Raw genomic sequence first — 26383 nt, 5'->3', positions numbered from 1 at the left:
CTCTAGCTGCGGGAGCGGGGGCTACTCTGTTGCAGTGCACCGTCTTCTCACTTCGGTGGCTTCTCTTGTTGCAAAGCAGGGGCTCTAGGCGCAGGGGCTTCAGTAGTTGTGGCACGTGGGCTTCAGTAGCTGTGGCTCATGGGCTCTAGAGCGCAGGCTCAGTAGTCATGGAGCACGGGCTTAGTTGCTCCGCAGCATGTGGGATCTTCCCGGGTCAGGGCTCGAACCTGTGTCCCCTGCATTGGCAGGAGGATTCTTAACCACTGTGCTATCAGGGAAGTCCCTCGATTTCTTCAATTTAATGAAGAATATGTCAGAAGGAAGAGGAGCCAGAGACAGACAACCTTCTTTTAATGTGAAGCAGGATGTCGTATCTTCATCTGGCAATAAAGCGACTTGGTCCACTTTGATCTAACTTTGGCTTTTGGGAACTCCAGGGAAAAGGAAATGAAGCCTAGGATGGGGAAATGCTTTTGCTAAACCCAGAGACTCTGCACCTGAATCCAGCTCAGTGTTCTGGAGTCACCCAACTGCCTTCTGTTGCCAGTGCCAGAGGCAGAAATGAGTTCCTTTAAGTGGCGGCTACAGTGGGGAAATATTAACTGTACAACGAGAGTGCAGAGCTCTCGTGATGGCCCTGAACACGTTCCCACTGCCATTTCAGACGGAATTGATGCAGTTAAGCCCGAATTTCCTGGCAAGCCCTGGAGGAGGTTTTCCCAAAAGGCATCTTAGACCGCAAAGGCACAGCCTTTCCATGTCTAATAGCAAAAGCAAACCACTGGACACATGCTGCCTGTTTCCAGCTGGTTGTGCATGTTTTCTTCACACTTTAACAAAAAACGTGCCAAGGTGTGACATTTATGAACCCCACCAACTGGGAGCTGTCACACAAACCGTTTTGCCTGTGATGTGGGAAAGTAATGAATGGGGGCCGTTCCGCCCGCGGAGGAGGACTGCTCTCCCTCTGGCCTGCAGCCTTATTTATTACATACCGAAGTATAAAACCGCCTGGCCGGCTGCAAGTCTCATCTCCAGCCCTGGCACTTGCCAGAAGAGACCACGGCACCCGGAGCCCTAGCCGTCTTCTCCGGGAGGCTCTGTGGCTCTTTTGAGAATCATGCTCGGAAGGCAGCTCGTCTGTTGGCACCTGCTGGCTTTGCTTTTCCTCCCTTTTTGCCTGTGTCAAGATGAATACATGGAGGTGAGCGGAAGAGCTAATAGAGTGGTGGCGAGAATAGTGCAAAGCCATCAGCAGACTGGCCGTAGCGGCTCCAAGAGGGAGAAAGTGAGAGAGCGGAGCCATCCTAAAACTGGGACTGTGGATAATAACACTTCTACAGACCTAAAACCCCTGAGACCAGATGAGCTACCGCACCCCGAGGTAGATGACCTAGCCCAGATCACCCCATTCTGGGGCCAGGTACTCAGAATTCTCTTTTAAGGATTACTGTCAAAGCTTAATGAGTGTTGTTGTTTTTGCTCTTTTTTCAGCTATGATTCTTAGGCTCGATGCTTTCCAGAAGTTGGCTGAGCTGCTTGTGGGTCTGTCTCTGGGTTGCTGTGGGATACTAGGGACGAGGCTGGTCTGTGTTAGAAAATCAGCAGAGGTAGCGCCGATAGACTGAGATAAAGAGGGGCCACAGCTGCCCCATCAGAAAGGGGAGCAGGGACAGCCAGCCCTGCTCTGCTGTGATTTGGTTTCTTTCTTGCTCTGTTGATGCGGAAAGGAGGAGAGCTGACCTTTGCAGATAGATCATTAGAGATAATCATCTGCAGATCGTAAGTTGGACTTCGTCAATTCTTCCCAGCAGAGAGAAGCTGCCCTTTTGAGTTTTTCATTTGATTTGCGAGTTTACTGTGACATTTCATGCCAGGCTTGGCTATTTGATTTATAGCACTCTAGGTTGCTAAGTCTCTACGTTCACTCTGTTTAAAAAAGGACCAAAGAGTTAAAACAAAAACACACTGTGTTTAAAATGCAGACTTGATTCTGTTGTATGATTTAATGCCTGATAATCACAGAGGACTTGTGTAAGATGCTGAGTATAAGCACAGCATCTAAGGAAAAATCTTTAACTCTTTCAGGGTAGTACGGGAGTGAGTTAAGGTTTCAGTGTAGTGAATGGCAAATTGATGAGACTCATTTTAATTGAAAACATTAAGAACAGGAAGAAACAGGTTTTCAAGTATGTCTTTATTATTTTTTTAATTAAAAAATTTTAATTGAGGTATAATTGACATATAACATTATGTTACCTTCAAGTGTACAACATAAGGAAGAAGCAGATTTTGATTTGCCTTCTAGGTATCAAGCATGCTGAAATCAGATGAGGGGCAAGGGGAGTTATTCTGAATTATATGATCTCTGTGTTTTCTTTAATTAAACATTGTTTTAAATTTATTTTATTTATTTATTTTTGTCTGCATTGGGTCTTTGTTGCTGCACGCGGGCTTTCTCTAGTTACGGCAAGTGGGAGCTACTCTTTGTTGCTGTGCGCAGGCTTCTCATTGCAGTGGCTTCTCTTGCTGCGGAGCACGGGCTATAGGTGCGCGGACTCAGTAGTTGTCGCTCTTGGGCTCTAGAGCGCAGGCTCAGTAGTTGTGGCACACGGGCTTAGTTGCTCTGCAACATGTGGGATCTTCCCAAACCAGGGATTGAACCTGTGTCCCCTGCATTGGCAGGCGGATTCTTAACCACTGCGCCACCAGGGAAGCCCTCTGAATTATATGATCTTTGAACAAATAAGTTTTACTACAAGAATTGACTGCTTCTATGAGTTGAATAGGCCCTGACAAAGTCCATGCAGCTGAAACCTAAACCCCTCTGACCACAGATCGAAAGTTTGCGTTGAGACTGGTAATGTGATCAGACCAAGATCACAGGCAGAAGCAGCTGTAGATCGGGGACAAACCTGGGACTTCTAACTTGACCACAAATGCAGTTGCCCAAACTATTCTGTGGGGCCTGGTCAAGAAAAAATTGCTCCTTTGCAGAGCCGTGGAAGAAATGATAACCTCTAAATCCAATCCTGCTTTTTGAAAGCCGCTTTTAGAGATTGTTCTTTCATCTGACAATCTTTTGGCTGAAGAGTGAGTAATACTCATTTGTGTTTTTCTCAGTGGTAAAGGTATTTGTGCTTTTGTCCAAGCCTTGATCTGGACTTTCTACTTCAAAAAATGGGCTCTTTGCTGGATCCTTCCTGGTCATGGCATGTGAGCCCCCAGAGGCAGCAGAAGGCAGATGTAGGCTGTCATCGGTCATCAATTCTTGACAGGCCCCTGAAATCCAAATTACATTTCTCTTCCGCCCCAACTTCTAGGGCCTCTAGGCATCTAGCATGTTGAAATCAGGTGAGGGGGAAAAGAAGCCACTTTCTGAGGTTTCTTTTTTTTAAGCCGGGGGGGGGTTGCTTTCCAACTCCCTTGGTTTCCTGAAGTATTTCCAAACCAGCCCCCAACAGGAGATAGTGAGGAGATTTAGCCACTGATATTCTAGAGGTTTCAGTACAACTCTCTGCCGGTGGATATGGAGACCCACATTGAATTTAGGATTGTTCTGTGTTCTTCCCTCTTGCCTCACTTCCCACACTGCTTCTTTTCTTTTAATCCTCCTTTTCCCTCATTCATTCCTTTACCAATTGTTTCCTGTGCTTCTACTATGAGTCATATTTTAGGATGGGGATAAATACACTCAAGCTTCTCTCTCTGAACAGTGCTGAAGGGCTCTAGTGGGGATAAATCAACAGGTAATTAAGTACCATGTGATAAACAAAGTAAAGGCACAAAAGACTGTTGGGGGAAAAGGGTCAGAATGGTGGTGGCCGCTGAGTCAGATCTCAAAAGATGAGATGAAAAGGGTGGGCATCCCCGGAAAAAATAAAATAAACAAATATGCACCACAGCAAGAGCCTTGAGGGAGGCTTGAGGAGTGGGTGTGGCTGGAGAGCCGGGCTATAGGAGGAAGACACCAGTGATTTTAGTGCCACCTGATGGATTCCGTTGGCCAGTGAAGAAGCTTAGACCTTATTTTGCCAGCAAAATTTTGTTTGTTTGTTTGTGCATAGCAGGGCAGTGAGGTGATCAAGTGTGTGTTCTAGAAAGATGACTCTGGCCATAGCATTTGTGTGGAGCCATGTAGAGGTGGGCTGAGCAGACCTGCACTCTCTTTTCCTGGCATCTTCTTCTCTGTAGCTCTTCATTATTCACCTTTATCCAGCTCCTCTCCTCTTCCTGGACACCTATCTCTCCCTCTTCCACTTCCCTTCACCTTCTTTCTCTTCCCTCTTCCTTAAGTTAAGGAAGGAGCTGTGGACTGTCTTTCCTGAAGTCATCTCCCAATAGTAGAGCTTCATTCTCAGTAGCTGCCCCTAGGCCTCCATCTACAAAATGGATGGAACTTGTCTTAGGGACTTTCTTCCTCCCATGCTGTCCATTTGCATGAACTTGGTGTTCAAATGTGACCTAATTTGGGGAAAGGAGTTGATAAACTTAAGAGGGTGATATAGAGAACTACCTCGAACATCATTTTCCCTTACCTGGGAGAAAACTTCTCAATGAACACATCCTGTCCAACTTGTTCTAAGGCTCATGAACATGGTTCCATTTGACTGAACTCTGAAAGACCAGGCCAGAGGGAGGACCATGTTGTGAAATGTCACAGGACAGTTCTCAGGAAGGGGCCCACTTAATGACCAGAAGTCTCTCCCTGTTTTGGCGGCAGTGCTATGCTCTCAAATTGGTTGGGTATGCACCCCATCTCCTGGCGCTAACGCCTCATACCCAGACACTGGATTTCAAAACAACATCTTTCTAAGTCACCATTTGAGGCTTTGGGAAAGACTTCAGTGTCCTTGTTTGCATTATAGAGCTGGAAAGAAAATTCATGACCATCTTTACCCTATCCTCTAATTTAGTGGACAAGAAAAATGATGTCTGGGAGAAAGTGACTTCACAAAAGTCACACAGACCTATGATGGGAGTTCTGGTTCCAGTCAACTTCTCTTTCTGACATTCTTAGCATCTCAGTTTTTCAATTCTATTTTTAAACAAATGGTTCCACTTCAGTACTTTCCCTCCCTCCCCACCCTTCTCCTTCCCTAAAATTTGTTATTGGCAGAGCTTAGGATTTCTTGGAGCTTAAACAGCTGTATTTCATATTAGCAAAATCATACCAGGAAATTACAGAATACCTATTTCTCAGATTGCATCTTTGGATTAGAAGGTGGGGTGGTGCTGTGATGTCTGACTTTCCAAGTGTCTGAAATCCCTTGTCTCAGACCAATTGCTTTCACTGATTTTCTTTTCCTCTGCCAGTTTTATAAAAGGTTTTCATAGACTCCCATACCTGTCCAAGGTTGGGTCTGGGGGACAGAAGACTAGACGAGGAGATTGCTCCAAATCCTAGCTACTGAAAACTTGAGATTGAGCTCTGAGCCATTGTAGGCAATTGCTTGGACTACAGATGCTGTTCTGCATTTTTTTCTTAATAGCTAGGTGGAAACCTGTAGGAAAAAAGAATGAGAGTAAGGAAAAAAGCCCAAGCTTATTTCTTTGTTTGTTTGTTTTAATTTAATTTAATTGTTTAAGTAATTTTTATTGGAGTATAGTTGATTTACAATGTTGTGTTAGTTCCTGCTGTACAGCAAAGTGAATCAGTTGTACATATACATATATCCACTCTTTTTAAGATTCTTTTCCATGGCCATGACAGAGTATTGAGTAGAGTTTCCTGTGCTATAAAAGTCTAGAGGTGTAGCAGTGTGAAGTCTTGATCCATTGTTCTGCTTGGATTTCTAATGATAGAGAAAACTTCAATTTTGAATGACTTCTTCCTCCCTCCCTTTCTCCCTTTCTGTCTCTCTCTCATCCTTCCTCTCTCACCCCATCCTTTCCTTTTAAAAAATGAATCCCTTAGCAACAGTATGCTATTTTCAAAAAACTTTTGAATTATAATTGGTGTCGAGGAAAGTTTCCACGAGTCTTTTGTAAGCTATCATTAAAAGTTGCCAGTTTAGGGGACTTCCCTGGTGGCACAGTGGTTAAGAATCCACCTGCCAATGCAGGGGACACGGGTTCGATCCCTGGTCTGGAAAGATCCCACATGCCACAGAGCAACTAAGCTTGTGCGCCACTACTACTGAGCCCACGTGCCACAACTACTGAAGCCCACATGCCTAGAGCCGGTGCTCCACAACGAGAAGCCATCGCAATGAGAAGCCCTTGCACCGCAACGAAGAGCAGCCCCTGCTTGCCACAACTAGAGAAAGCCCGTGCACAGCAACGAAGACCCAACGCAGCCGCAAGTAAATAAATAAATTAAATAATTTTTTTAAAAAGTTGCCAATTTAGAAGAGACTCCAAATTTTATGAGCAACTCTAACTCTTCTGCCATTCAACTTCTGCCAAATCCCTAGCTCCTTGACAGTAAGCACAAGTTTTTTAGAAATTTATCATTGAATAAAGAAGCGTTGAACTGAGTGTCCTATTTGAATACATTTAATATCCATTAAGTATTCATGAAATCTCGGTTCAAATAATGCATTAATCACTTTAAATTTTCAAGTGGAATATGAAACAGAACAGCATGTTAAAGGTGGAAGTTTAAAAAAAGGGAGTTAAAGTTGTTTCAGGATGTAGATAATTAATAAGAATTTATTGGACTAATGAATCCTTTCTTTCCTTAATTTTCTAAGGCAGTTTATGTGTGTTGTGATACAATTCAGAATTTCTAAGAACTCTTTACCCAGTATCATGAGTATAGATAGACTTAATAACTATATTTGAGGTTGGTAATTTTTATCATTTGAGGGTCATCTACTCAATCTAGCTACGTCTGAGACTACTGGCAGTTGGAAAAGAAAGGGAGCTTTCTCTTTCTGAAGGAGCTTTCTCTTTTCCTGTAGCAGCAGGAACATACTTCCCAGAAACAGCCCCCATCCTCCACTCCCACTCCCACTTTCCAAAGAGCCTGTTCTTCTAGTGACTCTCCTGTTTCCTTTGCCTTCTGATCCTCACCTCACCTTAGCTACTCCCTGACTCCTCTGCCATTGACATAAGATGACATAAGTCACCCCACACTTTCTTTTCTGATGTTGTTGTAGGCTGTTTGGAATTAAGCTTACCTAAAGGCTGTGGCCAGAGGAAGCTCAAAAGTTCTAATTACTCACATGTACCTTTTTCTGAAGCTTCTCTTTGTATTTTTTCAAAGTCTCCACAAACTGGAGGACTGCCCCCAGACTGCAGCAAGTGTTGTCATGGAGACTACAGCTTTCGAGGCTACCAAGGCCCCCCTGGACCTCCTGGTCTCCCTGGCATTCCAGGTAAGGATGAGAGAGATGCGTTGTTTCCAGTCTAATTGCAGACTGTGCCAAAACAGGAGCCAGGGGTGAAGCTCAGTGAGTTGGAATCACTTGTGTGTGATCCAAGGCTTATGCATGGAAAATCCAAAAGACAGTTGGGTGGGGAACTGGGCTTATTGAGTTAATGAGGTGGAACTGTATGAACTATAGTATTTATTATCCATACTGCTTGCAGAATCCCACAGGCATTAGGCATGCTGGGGCCCCAGCTTACAGGCCAGGAGGCCCTTCCCCAGCGTGGAGTCTGGAACCACTGGAGCTTAACAGGTTTATACTCTTGTTTCAGTGTTTCTGCCACCATGTGCTCCATACAGCACACTAGATCTAGGCTTCAGGGGATTTGGGAAGTGAGAGTGGGGAGGAGAGCTTGCTGGTCTGGGATATAGTCATCTTCACAGTCTCTTTTACTGAGCTACACATCTTTCTGTCTGATTCTAGGTCTAGCTGAGTTTTTCTTCCCTTAACCCCCAGGTCCTTCCATGCTCAGCTGTCTCTCAGTTGACCTTCATGCCTCTCTTGGACTCATGGGGACATTTTTGGGCTCCAGCACCATATGGTGGCACGGGGCATGCTGTAGAGCTCCACTGGGTCCCTCTAGACCCACTGTTCAGCCATCTCTACTACTGAGTGGCACCCCAGACATGGATCATTTGGGGAACTTGCTAGTCTCCTGGGGCAGCCAAGGAAAGGGCAGCCCAGGTGCCCTCTGTCCCAGGACCTCCAAATCTATCTGGGGGTTTAACTGACTTTCTTGTCTCCAGGTCAATTCCTGGGGATAGAACTTTTTCTCAGGGTTTGGCAAATGTCTGCTTGCTCTTCTCTGACTTACTCCCACTGATGTTAATGTTTAACAAATGAGGTTTAATTTTTCTTAATACTTTTGAGTGGCTTCTCAAATGAAACCAAATTTAGAATGAGAAAGTGCTCTGTTAGACTTTATGATCAGTAGCTTGGAATCTATGTCACTGAACATCAAGGGCAGCAGGCAGCCGGTACAGTGATTACGGGTAGGGGACTTTCAGATTCCACTAAAATCTTCTTAGGTCTAAACTCTTCTGAGGTCACAGGACAGGCTGGCCTTGGCTACGTGCTTCCCATCAGGAACAGTTTTGTCACTAGCACATTAACTTGTAAACCCAGTCAAAGTTCATTAATCTGGAAAAATTGCAAGCTCGGTATGAAACCTGACCAAAGGTGGCACACAAAATAAACAACAAAAGAGCCTGGAATTCAACAAATATAAAAATAAAGGGAGAGGTGTAGAAATTATCTCTTAGCAAAGTAGAGCGAAGAGTTGAAATCATTATCCAAGTCTTGCTTTCAAGATTACTGTAATAATTTTTTATCAATGATTTTACTTTTCCTCCAGTTATAAAAGTAGTTCGTGTTCTTTGTAGAAAATTTCAAAAATGCAGAAAAGTGTATAGAATGACACAAAAATCATTTGTGCTTCATCCACTTAGAAAACAATAAACCACTGCAAAATATTTTTATGTAATTTGTTCTAGTCTTTTTCCCCTTTGGATAAAACATGTACATATTTTATATTATATTACATATATATATATATACACATATACATAGTATCATGCTATCACTATTGATTGATTCATAACCTTTTTTATCTAAAAATATCATGCTATTAAATATTTTTCTTCAGCATTCTTTTTTTGTGACTATATAACATCATTTACTGGGATGTACCATTTTTTAATTTAGCCCTTTCAGTATTGATGGACATTTAGGTGGTTTCAAATCTTTGCTATTATAAAGGATGCTTTATAATGTCTCAATGCAATTTTTCATCCAAGTCTTGCTTTATAGGAAAAACAGGCTTTGGAGCCTGGAGCCTTAAGAGTATCGAAGGCTGTTTTCAGCGTCCCATTTAAAAGTAATCCCATCCAATGATGTCACCATGGTTGTGTTTGAGCTTGTTTCAAATGGTCCCCTTTTACAATTAAGTCTGTGCATTTTTGAAGAAAGGAGCTGCATTTGTATAAAAATAGATGGTGAGTATGAGTGACTGGTCTTTCTCATGTGATGATGTCTGGTTGTTTAAGGAAACCATGGAAACAATGGCAATAACGGAGCCACTGGCCACGAAGGGGCCAAAGGAGAGAAAGGAGACAAAGGTGATCTGGGGCCACGAGGGGAGCGCGGGCAGCATGGCCCCAAAGGAGAGAAGGGCTACCCGGGGATCCCACCAGAACTGCAGGTAAATCGTCTTGGCGTGTCTCCAGATGACCCTCAGGGTCCAGGAATCAGAAGGCTTGAGTGCTTCTTCATCCTCAGTGTTGAGTAAACCTGTCTCAGTTTGTTCATCTCCACCACAGGGTGTTTGCAGAAGACCTATGCTGTCAATGTGCTTTGAAATCATTCTTAGGGAGAAATGTATGAAGGGTGAAATTCAACACCCTCATTAGACCAAATACAAAGCAACCCTGAACATCAGCTAATCTCCATTTTCCAAATGAGGAGATAATGTTCAATAAAAAGGTTTTTGGCGACTCGAATATGTAAACTTTTAGATGCATAAAATATTATTAAGTAGATATTTGACCATTCCATTTATTTATCAATTTTTTTAACATTTGCATATTTAAATTACATGTATGATATTAATATACAAGTAATTCTATCAAATCAGATTTCGTGGCATTAATTTTTATTAAAGCTTTTCTTATCAGTATCTTCTTTATTACTGGAGGCATTTTATTTTGAGTCATGAGACCATATTCATTTCAGCTTAAAGTTTTTTAAATTCATTTATGAGGCTATCACTGGACATTTTATCTCAAGCCCACTACCCATTTATCTGTTCTTTCTTTTTAATATATAAATTTATTTATTTATTTTTGGCTGTGTTGGGTCTTCATTGCTGTGCATGGGCTTTCTCTAGTTGTGGAGAGTAGGAGCTACCCTTTGCTGCGCTGCGCTGGCTTCTCTTGTTGTGGTGGCTTCTCTTGCTGTGGAGCGCGGGCTCTAGGCGCGCGGGCTTCAGTAGTCGTGGCTCTCAGGCTCTAGAGCACAGGCACAGTAGTTGTGGCGCATGGGCTTAGTTGCTCTGTGGCATGTGGTATCTTCCCGGACCAGGGATTGAACCCGTGTCCCCTGCACTGGCATGCAGATTCTTAACCACTGAGCCACCAGGGAAGTTCCCCATTTATCTGTTCTTTATTTCTCTTTTAAGTGATCTTCAAAATTCTTGTTGTCAGTAACACCTAAAACTTGCAAATGTGAGATGTGAGGTTAGGTCACACCAAGAAAATTACTGTCTGGATTATTTATTTATTTATTTATTTGGCTAATATTTTTAAGATGGATTCTTCCAAGGCACTCCTATCAACATTGAAAACTAGCATTTTTATTGCTTGTTTCTGGCCGGTATGTGTTCCTGAAACAGTAGCTAGTGATTAAAATTAAGTAACTGAGAGAACATACTGATGGAATAAAGTTCATATTTTAAGGCAAGACAAGAAAAATTTAAAAATAATTTTTTCTCTGCCCATTTGGGCCTCCTCCCTCCCCTCTAGTGTGCATTGTGCATCTGCATTATGCATTAACCAGACCTCCCCAATGGCAGAAATAACTGCTCAACCATAAAGATCAATTTCTCTTCTTTTGATGCCAGACATGTAACTCCTTAGAAGATAACATTACTTACTTACAACCTTATTAATGTTACTAGCTATATTACTTGTATTCTGCCTATTTTATAAGATTATTTTTTCTTTCATTACCAGTATGTGACTGAGCCTGCAATAAAAATAATGATGACTAGGGGACTTGAAACAATTGACTAAATATATAGTTCTGTAAGATCAATGATTGTTAATAGTGTAACTCTAGATATAGGAAGAAGCAGCAAGAGGGAGCCATTTCCTGAACCGTAACAGATTAGTAACACAGGTGGACCAGAGGCTTTTGGCTACTGTTAACTGGGTCTGGTCCAGTAATAGCACATGGAGTGTCCTATCAAGGAAATCCTCACCTGACCTGGGAATGAGCATTCCTAGTGCAGTGGGATAATTGGTCACAAAATGCCTCCCAAACCTTGGTTGAAATTAAGAACAAAAGGGAGGGGATTGTAAAATAAAGCATGTTGCCCACCATCCAGTTCTATAAGAACCAAGTCATTAGGCACTGCAGTCGCTGACTTACAATAAATACACTGTGAAAGGAATTCAGGGCGAAGATCAGGATGAGGCATTTTGTGGTCTGGGAAAACTGACAGAACTGGCCCTCAGACAATTAAATCTTTTCAGGAGAGAAATTTATGAACTCAGTTTCTTGCATCTTACCATTACTTAGAAAAGCACTAAAACCATTAACTAAGATATCTGTTCCCTGTGAATAGCAGTAACCTTCTACCAAGCTGTGTGTTTGATTGCATGTACCCCTTCACCAAAATCACATATATACTGGTTTCTCCCCCTAACCGCATACCTCTTCAGAACAGTCCTCAGAGCTTTCTTAAAGACTGTCCCCTGGGTTATAATCCTCAGGTTGGCTCTAATAAAATTTTCCAATTTCTGTCTTTGATTATTGATTAATATTTTCATGGACAGTACTATAACACGAGAAACTTTTAAAGAACTATAAGGTACAGCAACTCTATCTGAAATATCAGTGGGGGAAAACTTTACCCTTTATTTGGGCACATGTGGTAGTTGTTTGACCTTGGATAAAGTCCATCATTTTGGGGGGAATCAAGTTATTTTAAGGGTAAACTAAGAGTTCCTGTGTGTTACTCAACCTGCTTTTGTGGTTTCGTAACGTCTTTTTTTTTCGTAACTTTTTAATGACTGCTACTCAACAATTTTAGCAACCTGCGGTCTGTGTGCCAGTATAAATTTACAAAGAAAAGGAGACAGATGCCATCGCCCAAGTTATAGGTACCTAATAAGATGGATGGCTCTTAAAGCTAGAAACTAACCCAAATCTGTGAATGGTTATATCCTAGTTAAGGGGCCTTGTAGTAGCCAGTTTAATGGAGAACACCTGGGCAATTATTACATTTGCTCCATCAGCTTTTTAACCCTAAATCCACATTACGGTTATTAGGGAGAACTAAACTAGAACTAAACTTTCACATGTTTTGAAGGAGACATTAAAGTGGAGACAAGATTGGTCCCGGGCAGATTGTAACGGAGAGTGACTTCCGGCCCCTTCATCCCCATTTCTAAATCTCTTCCTCCGTTGTCACCCCTTCTTCATCCTTCTGTGTCCAGTGCCCTCACACAGTCCTTCTGACTGCCCCCATCCTTTCTGTGTTGATTCTCCCAGGCCTGCCTCCCTGTCCACACCCCAAGTCTTCCAGAACTTCAAATTATTTGCTCTCTCCTCTCTCACCCCTCTCCCTTAAAACTTCCATTCATTCAAGACGGATAATCCCAGCAAGTTAAAGAATTTATTGATCTAATTCGCACTCAGTTTCAATGACTCATTTGGACAGGGGACTGGCATTGACTTTCAAATGTGACTCTCCAATGGTGGTACAATTTTCGAGTGTGGGCTATTCCCATACCACCAAGCAATTCTCCAACACCAGCTGGATGTCCTACAATTCAGCTCACTTCTGACACTTAAGAGCTCAGTCCTTCAACACTGCCCCACCCTTCCCCTACTTTAGGCGCCAATCCAAGTCCAGGTTATCACCTGTGCTTCTGTCGTCCAATGACCCCCTCCTTGGGTTTGATTAATTTACTAAAGCCGCTCACAGAAGCACTCAGAGAAACATTTTACTTACTTGCTCACCAATTTATTATAAATGGATGTAACTGAAGAACAACCAGATGGGAGAGATGCATAGGGCAAGGTATGGGGAAAGGGGACTGAGCTTCCACTCCCTATCTGAGAGCGCCACTCTCCCCAAATCTCCATGCATTCACCAACTGGGAAACTCTCCAAAACTTGTCCTTTGGGTTTTTATGGAGGCTTCATTGCTTAGGCAAGAGTAATTAAATCACTAGCCATTGGTGACTGATTCTCTGTCCAGCCCCTATCTCTCCTCTGAGGAGGTTTGGGGGCAGGGGCTGGGAAGGGGGAGATGGGGGAGGATTGGGAGTTCAAAGCTCTCTAATCACGTGGTTGGCTCCACAGGCAACCAGACCCTCCTGAGGGGCTTTTCCAAAGTTACCTCATTAACATAACAAAAGACACCTTGATTGTCCTCAACACTTAGGAAATTCTGAGGATTTTAGGAGTTCTCTGCCAGAACTGGGGGCGAATACTAAACATATATTTATTATAAATCATAATATCACAGGTGTCTTTTATGGAAAAAATAACACAGGGCACACAAAGTTTAAAAGTTGGCTGCAGGACTTTTCGGATCCTTTAGTATATGCTAATGGGCATTTAATAGCTATATGTGGAAGATTTCATCCAAATTTGCCAGTATTATTTGATAATAGAATTTTAATATCTCAGAAAGCACTTTAAAGTCTAATGTTCATTGAAACACATGCTCAGAACTGTTTGTTGATATATATTTTTAATGATGCATAGCATAAAAATGTTAGAAATCACCATGATTTATTTAATGTTTCTCCACAGATTAATGCTTAAATTATTTCCAATCTTGCTGTTACAAATATTGGTGAAATAAACTTACTTGTATCAAAACCTTATTCCTCTAAGATAAATTGCCTTTTAATTAACCACCAACTTTTTGCTTAGATTGCATTCATGGCTTCTCTGGCAACTCACTTCAGCAATCAGAACAGTGGGATTATCTTCAGCAGTGTCGAAACCAACATCGGAAATTTCTTCGATGTCATGACCGGTAGATTTGGGGCCCCAGTATCAGGTGAGAGGTAAAAATAAATGACTGGAATTATCAATTTAGCAACCAAGAGAAAGAAGGAAGGAAGTGGGGGAGGGAGGGAGGGAGGGAAGGAAGGGGGAGGGAACAAAGAAAGAAAGACTCTAAGGGAATTAAGAGTTCTTTGTGATTCTGGTTAAAACATATATATATATATATATGAAAAGACAGAGACATTTTAAAAAAAGATGATGACCATGGGCTACTTAGATTATTAACTCATTCAAACTAACCAAATAAACCTTAAGGGCATAGTTACCTCTGCCTTGAAAAGCCCTTATTCTCACAGTTTAAATGTGTCATAACTGAGTTCATCCCCTCTCCTTTGCCACCACCCCAAGGAAGGCCGTATCCTTTTTTAAAAACATTAAAAAAAATTTTTTTGAGTACTTCTGTATTCATTTCCTATTGCTGCTGTAACAAATTACTACAAACTAAGCTTAAAACAACACAAAATTATTCTGTAACAGTTCTGGAGGTCATTACTTCAAAATCAGTCCAACCGGGCTAAAGTCCAGGTATGGGCAGTGCTGGTTCCTCTGGAGAGCTCTAGGGCCTTGCCTCTTCCAGCTTTTAGAGGCTGTCACCATTCCCTGCCTATTGGCCACATCACCTCAATCTCTGCTTCCACTGTTACATCACTTTGTCTTCTCAGATTCTGACCTCCTTGGCTCTTTTATAGGGACAGAGTGATTATCCTGGGCCCACCTGGATAATCCAGGATAATCTCCCCATCTCAAAACCTTGAATTTAATCACACCTGCAAAATCTCTTTTGCCATATAAGGTAACAGTTACAGATCCTGGGGATTTTAGGACATGAGCATACATGGGGGCCGTTATTCAGTCCCCAACAACTTTCTTACTTTCTAGTGCCACAAGCTGCTTCAAGCTCATATTGCATTTTCCCCTGTCCTAGCTCTGGAAATACCCATTTTCCCAAGGAGTCCTGGTTCCTTTTATTGGAGAGTAGTATTTAGAAACCAAGACTTGGGTGCTAAATGTACTCATCGCTATTAGGAGGTCACTGCTTCTGGGTCCTGTCAATGGACAGAATTAGGAAATACACATGTATACTAATCATGCATGCATACATATCTGTATTTATTTTCCTACTATCTATCTATCTATGTTGTGTGTTAAAAAACAAACAAAAAAACATGAGTTCATTCTGATACATCTGACTCAAATCCAGCACTACTGAGTTCATCCTAGTATTCTCTTTATTTATAAGTTCTTTCTTTGACAATGAGAACCCTGGCTCTCTTAATCTATAATATATTTACTTATCTGTTGAACCTTAGTATACAAATAAAGTAGTTAAAAAATTGCAAACCCGTGTGCAATGAGAAACAAAGTTACCGACTAGGGTGTAATATTTGTGTCCAATTTTTTAATTTTTACCATCCAGTCAAAACACTGTCTTTAAAAGTCCTTAGATCAACTTTTTCCTCCATGCCCTTCAGTTCTGTTACTTCATTTATTTGTAATACAGTTAGATTCATTTGTCATAATCTCATCTTGAGTTTCTCATATTCTAGTTGAGTTTTTAAAACTCTGCAAGGAGCAAAATTTATTCTTTGTGGTGTACAGTTCTATGGGACGAGTGCATAGAGATATATCTCCACTACCATAGTATCAAATGGAACAGTTCTTTCATCCCCCAAATTCCCTTGTGCTATCCCTTGGTAGTCAACCCCTGTGTACTCCAACCCCTGACAATGACTGATTGGTTTTCCATCCTTAGAATTCCAAAATGTCATATAAATGGAATTGTACAATGTATACAATATGTCTCTTAGCAAAATTCATTTAACGTTTATCCATGTCTATGTATGAAGCAATAGTGTTTTCCTTTTTCTTGCTATGTAGTATTCTGTTGAATGGATGTATCAGTTTGTTTATCCACTCATGAGTTAAAAGACATTTAGACTATTGGTGAATTGACCCTTTATCATTATATAATGTTTCTCTTTATCCTTGATAATATTTCTGAAGTCTCCTATGTTTGATATATTATAGCTTCCCCAGCATTCTTTTGGATAGTGTTTTATATGTATATATATCTCCCAAATATTACAAATAAGCCAATCAATGAGCTTATTCTGTCTCCCACCTTCTCTCTTTCTTAATTTTTAACTTTTGGTGGTTGAATCATTTATACACTGTCAAGGTATAAAACAATTACATTTTAGTTTGTCAACATTATCCCCTCCTATGATTTGGACTTATCTTGCAGTTAAATATATTCAATGTTCACCATTAGTCATTTTGCCAAAGTTTCCCAGACATCTCTTTATTAGCTAAACTTTATCCTTTAATTTTCTCAAGAAAGCTTATGCCATCAGTATTCCCTGAGACTTCATATGCTCTAAACTGTTATAACCTTGGCTGCAAATAAAAACCTTGGCTTACTTTTTTTTTTTTTTTTTTTTGGTCCTGTTTTCTGGCATTTGGTCTGGAGAACTCTGACATAGGTCTGAGTTTTTTCATCTTATAAGTGACAATCTTTCTGCTAGACTTCCCAAAGAATTCTTTCTCTATCTTCAAAGTCCAGTGAGTTTTCTAGAAGAAGTGTTAATCATTCTGGGTCAAATTTTCCTGCTGTGTCCTTTCAATATGTGTGTGTAAGCCTTCTTTTTGTCTGGGAAAGCTTCTTTGAATTATGTTTTGAAACATAAACAAAGTTTTTTCTTCTCGTTGTACTAAGGTGAGGTGGCATTGGGAGCAGTCTGACTTGTGTTAGGAAATTAGGCAAACAGGGGATATATTGTCTATAGAATATTTAAAAAGTGTAATAAAGCCAATTAAAGTTAGCTAGATTTTTTTATTAGCATAATAGGCCAGCAGTTCTAAACATGTCAGTGATAAAATACTCCTCCCCTGTGGGGTGGACCGCTCACAAGCATTCATTCCCCTGACCCCCTTCCCCTGCACCTTAGTACACCACTGGTTAACTTTTTTAAGAACTCCAAGTACACTTTATTTGTTTTGTTTTTAACTTTTCTTAGTCTGTCTTCTGTATGTATTATTTTCTCTAATCTTTTGGTGCTCTTTACTTCCATTTCATGTTGTTTGCTTTTTCTGTTTCTACCCTGCATATGCTTAAAATTGCATCTTCTGGGGTTAATTCTCCTTTTTGCTTCTTCCAATTTCTTCTGTCTTGTTTCTGTGATACTTCTTTTTTTTTTTTTTTTTAATGTTTTCTTTGTTTTACATTAGTCATGATGTCCTGGTTTTCAGTTCCTCCTCTTGTCTGGTCATTTCTACCATGGGTTTCTGCATTCTGTTTTACAATGTTCTTTCATAGAGGGATTTGCTTCATTAATATATTTCAAACCCATGATGGAATCTTTGCTTACATTTTTCATCTACCACATGATAACATTTCTTCTTGGTGAGTAATTTTTGTTCTTTTCTACTTTCTAAAATTAACTGATGGTTGAAGAATTGTCCTAGATCAGCTCTATGCAGCAGTTTCTTGGGGAAGGGGAGGGACCCCAGCACACTTCCAGGCTTGGTGGCTTGGTTGTTCCTTCCTTGTTGCCAGGGGACTCCCCATTTCTTTGTTTTCTTTCTTTCTTTTCTTTTTTTAAAAATATGGAACACTTCACAAATTTGCATGTCATCCTTGCACACGGGCCATGCTAATCTCTGTATCGTTCCAATTTTAGTGTATGCGCTGCTGAAGCGATCACTCTGCACTTCTTTTTTGACTGCCCCGCAGGGCTTGCCAGATCTTACTTCCCCTACCAGGGATGGAACCTGCGCTCCTGCAGTGGAAGCACAGAGTCCTAACCACTGGACCGCCAGGGAAGCCCCGCCACTTCTTTTAACTACAGCCGCTCTGTGTGTTTTCTCTGTGTGGCCACACTTCTCTGTCTCCCCAGACTGCACTGGGTCTAGGAAAACTTCTGAAACCAGCCTTGCACTTGCCAGTTCCTTTGCCTTTAGGAGCCTTATATTTGCTGGCAGATTCTGAGATCCGCCACTGCAGGATGGCTTTCCACACTTTCTGTACTTTATCTAGCAACCTTCTCCCCAAACATAACTTTTGCTTTATCTCAGCCCTGCTCACAGGAGCATCTTTTCAGCATCTATATTTCAGAGTGGCCCTTCTGCATCAGGGAGTGCATTTTTCTGGGCACTGTTTGAGATCTGCTGCCGCTTGGCTTCCTCAAAACTCCTTGCCCTCCATGTTGCCTCCCCGTGACTCTGCCTGCTGTCAGTGACATGTGACAGCACTTAACTGATATTTTAAGTTTATTGATTTTTTTTTTGTCTCCTAGTTTTGCAGAGAATGGATACTTTTTTGGTGTTTGTTGTCAATTTTCCTTGTCTCTGTATATGGTATTGAGAAGGAAAAAAAAGAAAATTCTGATGGGTGCAGTGGCCATGCTAGATTTGTCACAAATGTTTTTTTTTTTTTTTCAAATTTATTGGTTGTGTTGGGTCTTCGTTGCTGCGTGTGGGCTTTCTCTAGTTGCGGCGAGCGGGGGCTACTCTTCATTGCAGTGCACAGGCTTCTCATTGCGGTGGCTTCTCTTTGTTGCAGAGCACGGGCTCTAGGTGTGCAGGTTTCAGTGGCTGTGGCACGTGGGCTCAGTAGTTGTGGCTCATGGGCTCTAGAGCGCAGGCTCAGTAGTTGTGGCACACGGGCTTAGTTGCTCCATGGCATGTGGGATCTTCTTGGACCAGGGCTCAAATCCGTGTCCCCTGCATTGGCAGGCAGATTCTTAACCACTGTGCCACCAGGGAAGTCCTGTCACAAATGCTTTTAATGTGTGCCTTGATTTATTTTTCTACCCAGCTGAAGTCAGAAATGAACTGACATATGAAGTGATAGAAGCAATCTTTCATCATGCTTCAATCAGCTTTAAATCTTCTTATGTGATTTTCTGCTCTGAAGGCTTATGTTATAATTTTCCTATAACTATTTTGTTGAACACTGTCTGTGCCACAAATTACATAGGTGCGTAGATATGCCCAATGAATGCTTCCATTGCTTTCAATGGCTTTATAATTGAAGCTCAAGGATTTAGTTGTTTTTTAGAATTCTCTTGGGCTAGACATAATTCAGACAATAACAACCATCATTTGACTCCCACTTTACTGTTTAAACCTCATCCAATAGATTATAAAATGACCTTTTCATATTTTTTAACTCTGGGAGTGATAGGACAGAGAAGGCTGAATTTTACAATTATGTAGCACAAAGACTTGAAAACCAGAGTTCAAATGTATTGTCTCTGGTTTTAGTACCTTCCCTTGCAGAGGAAAGCCACGTGTGGATATAATATAGATTCACTTTTTTATTATATTTCCAACTCTATAGTCATTTCATTTATTCACCATTTGGTTTCTTAGTCTTTCTAAAATGCTTCTGCCTCTATTTTTTTATAATAGTCATCATTTTTTCTGGGAAAAGTAATATCTTTTTCTGTCATTTTGTTATTATTATTATTATATTTTATTTTTGGCCTCATTGGGTCTTCGTTGCTTTACACAGGCTTTCTCTAGTTGAGGCGTGTGGGCTTCTCATTGTGGTGGCTTCTCTTGTTGCGGACCACGGGCTCTAGGCGGGCGGGCTTCAGTAGTTGTGGCTTAATTGCTCTGTGGCATGTGGGATCTTCCCAGACCAGGGCTCGAACCTGTGTCCCCTGCATTGGCAGGCTGATTCTTCACCACTGTGCCACCAGGGAAGTCCCTTTTTCTGTAATTTTGATTCCCACTTTATCTTCTTGAGGCATTGAAAATTGTTGTGTGTGCATGTAATAAGAAGTTTTGTAAAATGTGAAAAACTGCACACATATAAATTACTTTCTTTGAGTCTCTAATTTCTATCTGCCTTTACTTTTCATCTGTGGACCAATTTTTAGGCATATGAATGGACATGACTCATTTTTATTTCATATCTTTTATTCTCAGCACATTGAATATGCAAGCCTGGCACTAAATTAAGCATAATCATACATCTTTATTTGGTTCAACTTGACTCAGAGGCAGATGGGTCAACATGGTAACCTCAGAGCTTCTATTTTACTTGAGTGCACCTTTGGAAAACAGCATAGAATTATGTGGTGCTTTTTTTTTTTTTTTTTTTAAGATGTTTCTGGGTTTTTCTTTTACAAAATCTACTATGGTCTGACTGTGTCCCCCTAAAACTCACTTGTTGAAAACCTGATGCCCAAGGTGATGGAATTAGGTGATTAGATCACATGAACTCCCATGAATGGGATTAGTGCCCTCATAGAAGAGGTCCCACAGAGCTCCCTAGCCCATTCTGCCATGTGAGGACACAAATGGAAGTCTGTGACCTGGAAGAGGGCCCTCACCTGGTCTTGGAATTCCAGTCTCCAGAGCTGTGAGAAATAAATTTTTGTTATTTATGAGCTACTCAGTCTGTTGTGTTTTGTTATAGCAGCTCAAATGGCTTAAGACAAGGCCATTAGTTTAAAAATGTAGCATGGAAATCAATAAGATTTTGATGATTTTTATTCATTCATCTTTCCAAAATGCACTATCAAAACCAAGATCATTTAGAGTTAGGAAGATTTTCCTTTTCGCTCATCTCTCTACTATTGGATTCTTCTTAATCTTTCAGTGAAGGTATTTTCTACACTGGCACTTAAAGTGTATCAAGTATATTAAGTTACTTTCAATTAGGAGCCCTAGACTCTTACAAGAAAACTAACATATTTTAAAATACGTTGGTCTTATTTTAATGAAAAGGATTCATATTTTTAGTAGCAAGTTCATGCTGCTGAGTCAGATTTGAATCTTTCTATTTATTGTACATAATTTCACCTACTTACAATGAATAGCATGAGAAATTGCTGGAGCTATTAGAACTGATGAACATTTCACTGTGCTACAGTACTTCCTTATCTCTGGCTAATGACAATGTTGCACTTGGGTCGTTTTGTTAGGCCACAGAAGACCATGTGTGCCTCCATGCAGGGCTCTCTACTTTGTCCATATGTGTCCTGAGGAAGGTGTGAATGATGGTTAATCTAAACCTAGGGATGGGTTTATATACTTTGCACTTTTTTAGGGGCAAGGAGAGGCCATGAGATACAGCCAAATCCTGCCTTTAAAGACTTTGTATTCTTGTTAGGGAAACATGGTATACACACTGAGAAAGTCTCAAAATATTTAAAGCAGTTTGAAGGTGAGAGCAGGTAAAGGGACACTCATAGAAATAAAAGCCAAGAAGAACCTACATACCACGTAGAATAGCAACAAAAGTGTGAAGTCATGCGACATATCTCCCTGCTGTCTCCCAGTCCTCCATGTACAATAGTTAATATAAATGTGGATAATATAAATGTGGCCTCTTTCAGGCGTGTATTTCTTCACCTTCAGCATGATGAAGCATGAGGATGTTGAGGAAGTGTATGTGTACCTCATGCACAATGGCAACACGGTCTTCAGCATGTACAGGTGAGTGACCTTTTCTATCGTAGGTATTCATGCTGCCATTGTTCGCTCAAAGGATGGCCAATGCCAGGAGGTATATTGGAATCAACAGAGACTGGCATAAACCTTGCTGTCGTTGAGAGCTCCCATGTACAATATATGGCCAGATTATCATTACTGTTTGGGAAGCAGTGAATCTGATAAACTTGAGCATAAGCAGGTTGATAAGAGGTCTTGAACTAATGACTAGCAACACTCCCCATAACTAATCATTTGTATTCTTTTCTCAACTCATTCTTTCTTTCCTTCCCTCTCAGTCTTTTCTTCTCCTTTCCTATTCTCCGCCCCTTTGCCTAGAGTTTAGCCCTTTTGATGGCCTTCTCTATCATCCTTGGAGCTGGCAGTTTAAGTGTTGGGAGTTGGTTTCCTTCTTTAGGCTGTGTTGTGTCTCTGATGTTTACCTTAGCAACCTGGCCCTTAGGCACCTTGGAAAAAAGTTCATTTAAAAAAGAAATATTGCAATTTGCTCTGATATAAGCTTAAGATGTAGGGAAGAGAGGCCAACACCTTTCCCATAATTAAATAAATGGGTATTGCAAAACTCTGTGAAAAACTTCGTGGTTGTCGTCTTTTCTCGGTTATTTTTGATGACTTGTGGGGATTGCCATAGTTTTTTCTTTTGGACTCTGGCCTCTAGTAAGAGGCTTTGAAAAGCCAAAAGAGAAAAAGATGAGTTAGGTAGGTGAAATGCTGCAACAAAGAGATCCAGAATATTGTGGCTCGAACACACTAGAACTCAATTTTTCTTGGCCGGTTTCAGGTTGGGGAAGGATGGGGTGGAAAGGGTGGAGGAAGGAATTGTGTGGAGTTTGGAAGGAGGGTTGCTCCACCAGGTTTTTGAGGGATGTGGGCTGGTGAAAGCATTTCTGCCATCTATAAAACTGACTCCCAAATTCTCACATCATTGTCATTGCCACAGTCAGAAGGAGGAAAGAACAACAAGCTTGTGGACATTTTTATGCATCAGGCATTCTATTCCAAGTCATCACATTTTCCTAAATGTTTTGCTCTAGCATGACAGGCATCTCCAACTTTCAAGCCCACAATATCTGTTTCCTCACTGCTCTCTGCCTGACCATGAGCCAATGCAACATGTTTTAGTTTGCGTTATGGCAGCACCCTTCTTTAGAACCAAATTCTAAATTAGTTAAGGAGGACTGAACTGCTATAACATTGGTCCAAGGGCTTGAACATGATAGAAATTCCTTTTCTTCTCATGGCACAGTCTTCAAACACTCGGGCTTCAACAGATGGCTTCCAAGGTCGTGCTGGTCATTGTCATTAGCATTCCACACAGTCATAATGAGGAAGGAGCAGGGGGGCTGTTTGTGAGAGCTGTATTGGTGAATCCTACATATAAGTGGCACATGTCATTTCTGTTCACATGTCATTTAGAGAATTTAATCCCAGGACTATACGTAATTGTATGAGACTCCGGAAGAGAAGGGAGGACAGATTTGGGTAAAGAGCTGGCTGTTTACTGCAAAGACTAAGTCGTTGGTGCCTTTTTTTTCTTTCTAGTTATGAAACAAAGGGGAAATCAGATACATCTAGCAACCATGCAGTGCTGAAGCTGGCCAAAGGGGATGAGGTTTGGCTGAGAATGGGCAATGGCGCTCTTCACGGGGACCACCAGCGCTTCTCCACCTTTGCAGGCTTCCTGCTCTTTGAAACTAAGTAAAAGTATGAATAGACCAGCTCCACTTTTGGGAAGATTATAGCTGAGCTGGTATTGTCATGATCTGAGGGACTTTAGATTTGATGGTTCTACATGTTGTATTAAAACAATTTTTTATTGGTTACATTGTTAATCATACTACAGGTACATCAGTAATGCAGGATGACTCAGGAGCTCAGAAGAATAAACCACAAAACAGTCTTCCCAAGTGACCTTGACTAATATACCCAGTAACCTTTATCACTCCTAGGCACCTAAAAGAGAGTTCCCTTCTTGATACAGGTTGGAAATAATTGTTCCCATCACAGAAGTCATTTGCAAAGAGTTTTGGTGGCTCTAATAGCAACATTCAGGAACCCCTGAGGGTCTGGGTTCCTCATTCTTTACAACTTTTCAGAGAACAGGATGCAGTGATTATGATGGGGCCAAGGAAAGAATAGGGGGCACTTGCCTGGATCAAGGTACCAGAAATATTTGTAAAGTCTAGACTGGGAAGTAACACTTTGATCCAGTGGGTCAATATTCATGGATAAAGTATAGATATTTTTTAGTAACTCCAGATAGCTTTAAGATAGCAGAAGTATTCACAATGCTCAAAAATAATTGACTCCTCCTTTTTTTAATAAGGATAGTGCTATAATTAAATCTTGACTTCTAATGCCTTATATTTTTAGAAATAGAATTTTCCTGTGATCCAGAATTGGGCTTACCAGATCTGGATTATCAGATTGACTCTTTTCCTTTGCATCTCTTACATTACAGCAGAGCTTTGTTGACTTTGGCCTGCGGTGAGTGTAGGTCCATACAGTACGGATATAATCACCCACTTTTCTATCAGCTTAGAAATTACCCTAATATACTTTACACACACTGACATGGCATATTTAAGGAGCTGTAAACCCAAACATATACAGCCAAACTAATGTATACAACATATAAGGGTATTTCACTTAGGAGACATATAATAAAATTGCTTAATCTTTTTTAAAAATAAAAATATATATGGGAATTGCCTGGTGGTCCAGCGGTTAGGACTCGGTGCTTTCACTGCCATGGTCTGGATTCAATCCCTGGTCACGGAACTAAGATCCCGCAAGCTGCATAGCGCAGCCAAAAATTTAAAAAATCTGTATATTAAAAAAAAAATTATGTGACTTCTTTGATTATCATATTTAATCAATATTCACAGAGCAGCTGTGCCACTTGACTTTTGCCTATACCTCCCCAAAAATCAATTCTCAAAGGATTAAATTTGTCACCAAAAAGATACTCATGAGAATGTGCCATAAGTTCTGATGACAGTACCCCAAATTGGTTTACTTTAAGCAAAGAATCATTGGAATATGCGTTTACCTTGATGTTGAATCATATTTAAAATGCACTACAGAGATGTTCATCTAACAAATATTACATAATGAATTCCCTTAGAAGTAATGAGCCCTTAATTTATTTTCTGTTACAATTTGAATTTCCACAAAGGATTTTTAACTATGAGTTTACTTGTATTGATTACCCCCTATAGCTAGAAGCAGAGATAATGAATTAGAGCTGCCCTTTTAGCTAATAATGTGTTCCACATTCATACCAGTCTTTGACCCTTTCCTTTTGATCTACAAATATTTTGAAACTCTTCCTGAATCCATATACAATGCTATTTTAAAGTGAATGGATGTTAGCTATAATGTGCTTGACTGGTAATGTTTTTGTGGTTTTGTGTATATTCTCCCTTTCCCACCCCACCTCGGTATAGGGTCATGGGGTTGAAGTTTACTCTTACCAAATGTCATAACTTTCTAGAAGTGCATTGACAATAGACAACTGAATATTGCATGTTGCCCAAAAGGACTTCATATCTAAAGAGCATGCATTATTAATAAAGTGACTTAGAGTAAGATATTGGCCTGGCTTTAGATAAAACTGAAGCAAGAAAACTGTAATAAGCATTATATGGATATAAACCCACTTTTGTTAAATGTACTGTTTTAGAATGTTTTTAATAAAGTTGAATAGTAATACAATTATAAGTCACTATGGTTTGTTAACACAAAGTTAAAATATTTTCATGCAGATGATGTAAACAGCCATACAATCAATGGTGTGGGCACAGAACAGGGTCACTGTCTACAAAAAACTCTACTTTTCAGTTATTCTATTGTTCTAACTTCAACCCTCTGGGTCTTTAAGACTCCGATGTTTAGAGGGTCCTGTGATGAAATCAGTATCCCTAAGGGGAAGGGACCTTCATCACACACTTGAAGTCTTTCTATGTTGATGCCTAAATTCCAGTTTTCACCTTGGTAGAGACACCCAAGATCTGGTTGCAGGCAGGTAGAAAGCACTTTGGGCTGGCAAATAAGTCCCAAGTGTGAAGAAGAGTGGGTAGTATAGATGGTGGGAGAAGGCCAAGGTAATTATCAGAGTTTCATAATTTCACCAACGACCAGAGTTATATCTGGAAGACTGATTTTACGAGTCTTCCTAAAACTGAGGCTCTGAAAAGGAGATGGTAGGTAGGTGTCATGGGAAATTTAAATGTATCATCTAAGCAACCAACTTTACAATTCTAAACCCCAAATGAAGGCAAATTCTACAAATGAAACACATGGGTGTCTGCTTGCTGCAGAAATGCAGTACAGGGTAGAATAGCTTCACATAATGATTAGGTTGGGTGATTTTCCAGTGTAGAAAAGGCTACATTTGAACCTTGGACAACGAATAACTTATACTGAAGGAATTTTATTGAGCATATTGTGAGTAAAAGCCGAAGTCAATAATATTCAAACAGAGGATAGAATGATCAAATGTAAACTACAAAGGGTCTGGCTGGAATTGATAAACATCTACTCTGTGCAAAGGTTACTGTGGTATTCCAGGAGTGACTCAGCATTTAAAGTCCAAGTCTTACCTTCCATGAGTTTTCAACTCAGTGAAGGAAGATAAGTAAAAAGGGGAAAGTGCATGGATATGTGGATGAAGAATATTAGAATATCACTTGCCACATCAGGAAACAAAGGATATTGCAGCCATCAGGCCATCAGCT

General features: G+C 40.7%; 1 protein-coding gene across 3 annotated transcripts; it reads left to right on the top strand.

Annotated features, from left to right (window-relative positions):
* Positions 1–1001: 1001 nt before the first annotated feature.
* Positions 1002–25320, top strand: C1QTNF3 (C1q and TNF related 3). Of its 3 annotated transcripts, none has more exons than XM_082382458.1 (6): positions 1002–1423; positions 7211–7322; positions 9422–9576; positions 14043–14172; positions 21530–21629; positions 23187–25320. In XM_082382458.1, the coding sequence occupies exons 1-6, from the start codon at positions 1121–1123 to the stop codon at positions 23344–23346; spliced, it is 960 nt and encodes a 319-aa protein (XP_082238584.1). In that variant the 5' UTR covers positions 1002–1120; the 3' UTR covers positions 23347–25320. The 3 variants fall into 3 exon arrangements, with proteins under 3 accessions (XP_082238584.1, XP_082238585.1, XP_082238586.1); XM_082382459.1 differs by having other exon boundaries at positions 1021–1384; XM_082382460.1 differs by having other exon boundaries at positions 1026–1204.
* The last annotated feature ends 1063 nt before the right edge of the window (positions 25321–26383 follow it).

Source organism: Balaenoptera borealis (assembly GCF_965194805.1).
Source record: "Balaenoptera borealis genome assembly, chromosome: 2".
In the NCBI taxonomy this organism is placed as follows: Eukaryota; Metazoa; Chordata; class Mammalia; order Artiodactyla; family Balaenopteridae; genus Balaenoptera; species Balaenoptera borealis.
Note: the sequence above shows the minus strand (reverse complement) of the source record. Positions and strands in the feature narration are given on the sequence as shown.

What these genes read in the sequence shown, in the direction of transcription:
- C1QTNF3 (XM_082382458.1), top strand. Translation starts at nt 1,121, where the DNA reads ATGCTCGGAAGGCAGCTCGTCTGTTGGCACCTGCTGGCTTTGCTTTTC. An exon ending in ATTTGGGGCCCCAGTATCAG is followed by an intron (nt 14,173 to 21,529) that starts GTGAGAGGTAAA and finishes GGCCTCTTTCAG; the next exon opens with GCGTGTATTTCTTCACCTTC. An exon ending in ACGGTCTTCAGCATGTACAG is followed by an intron (nt 21,630 to 23,186) that starts GTGAGTGACCTT and finishes TTTTCTTTCTAG; the next exon opens with TTATGAAACAAAGGGGAAAT.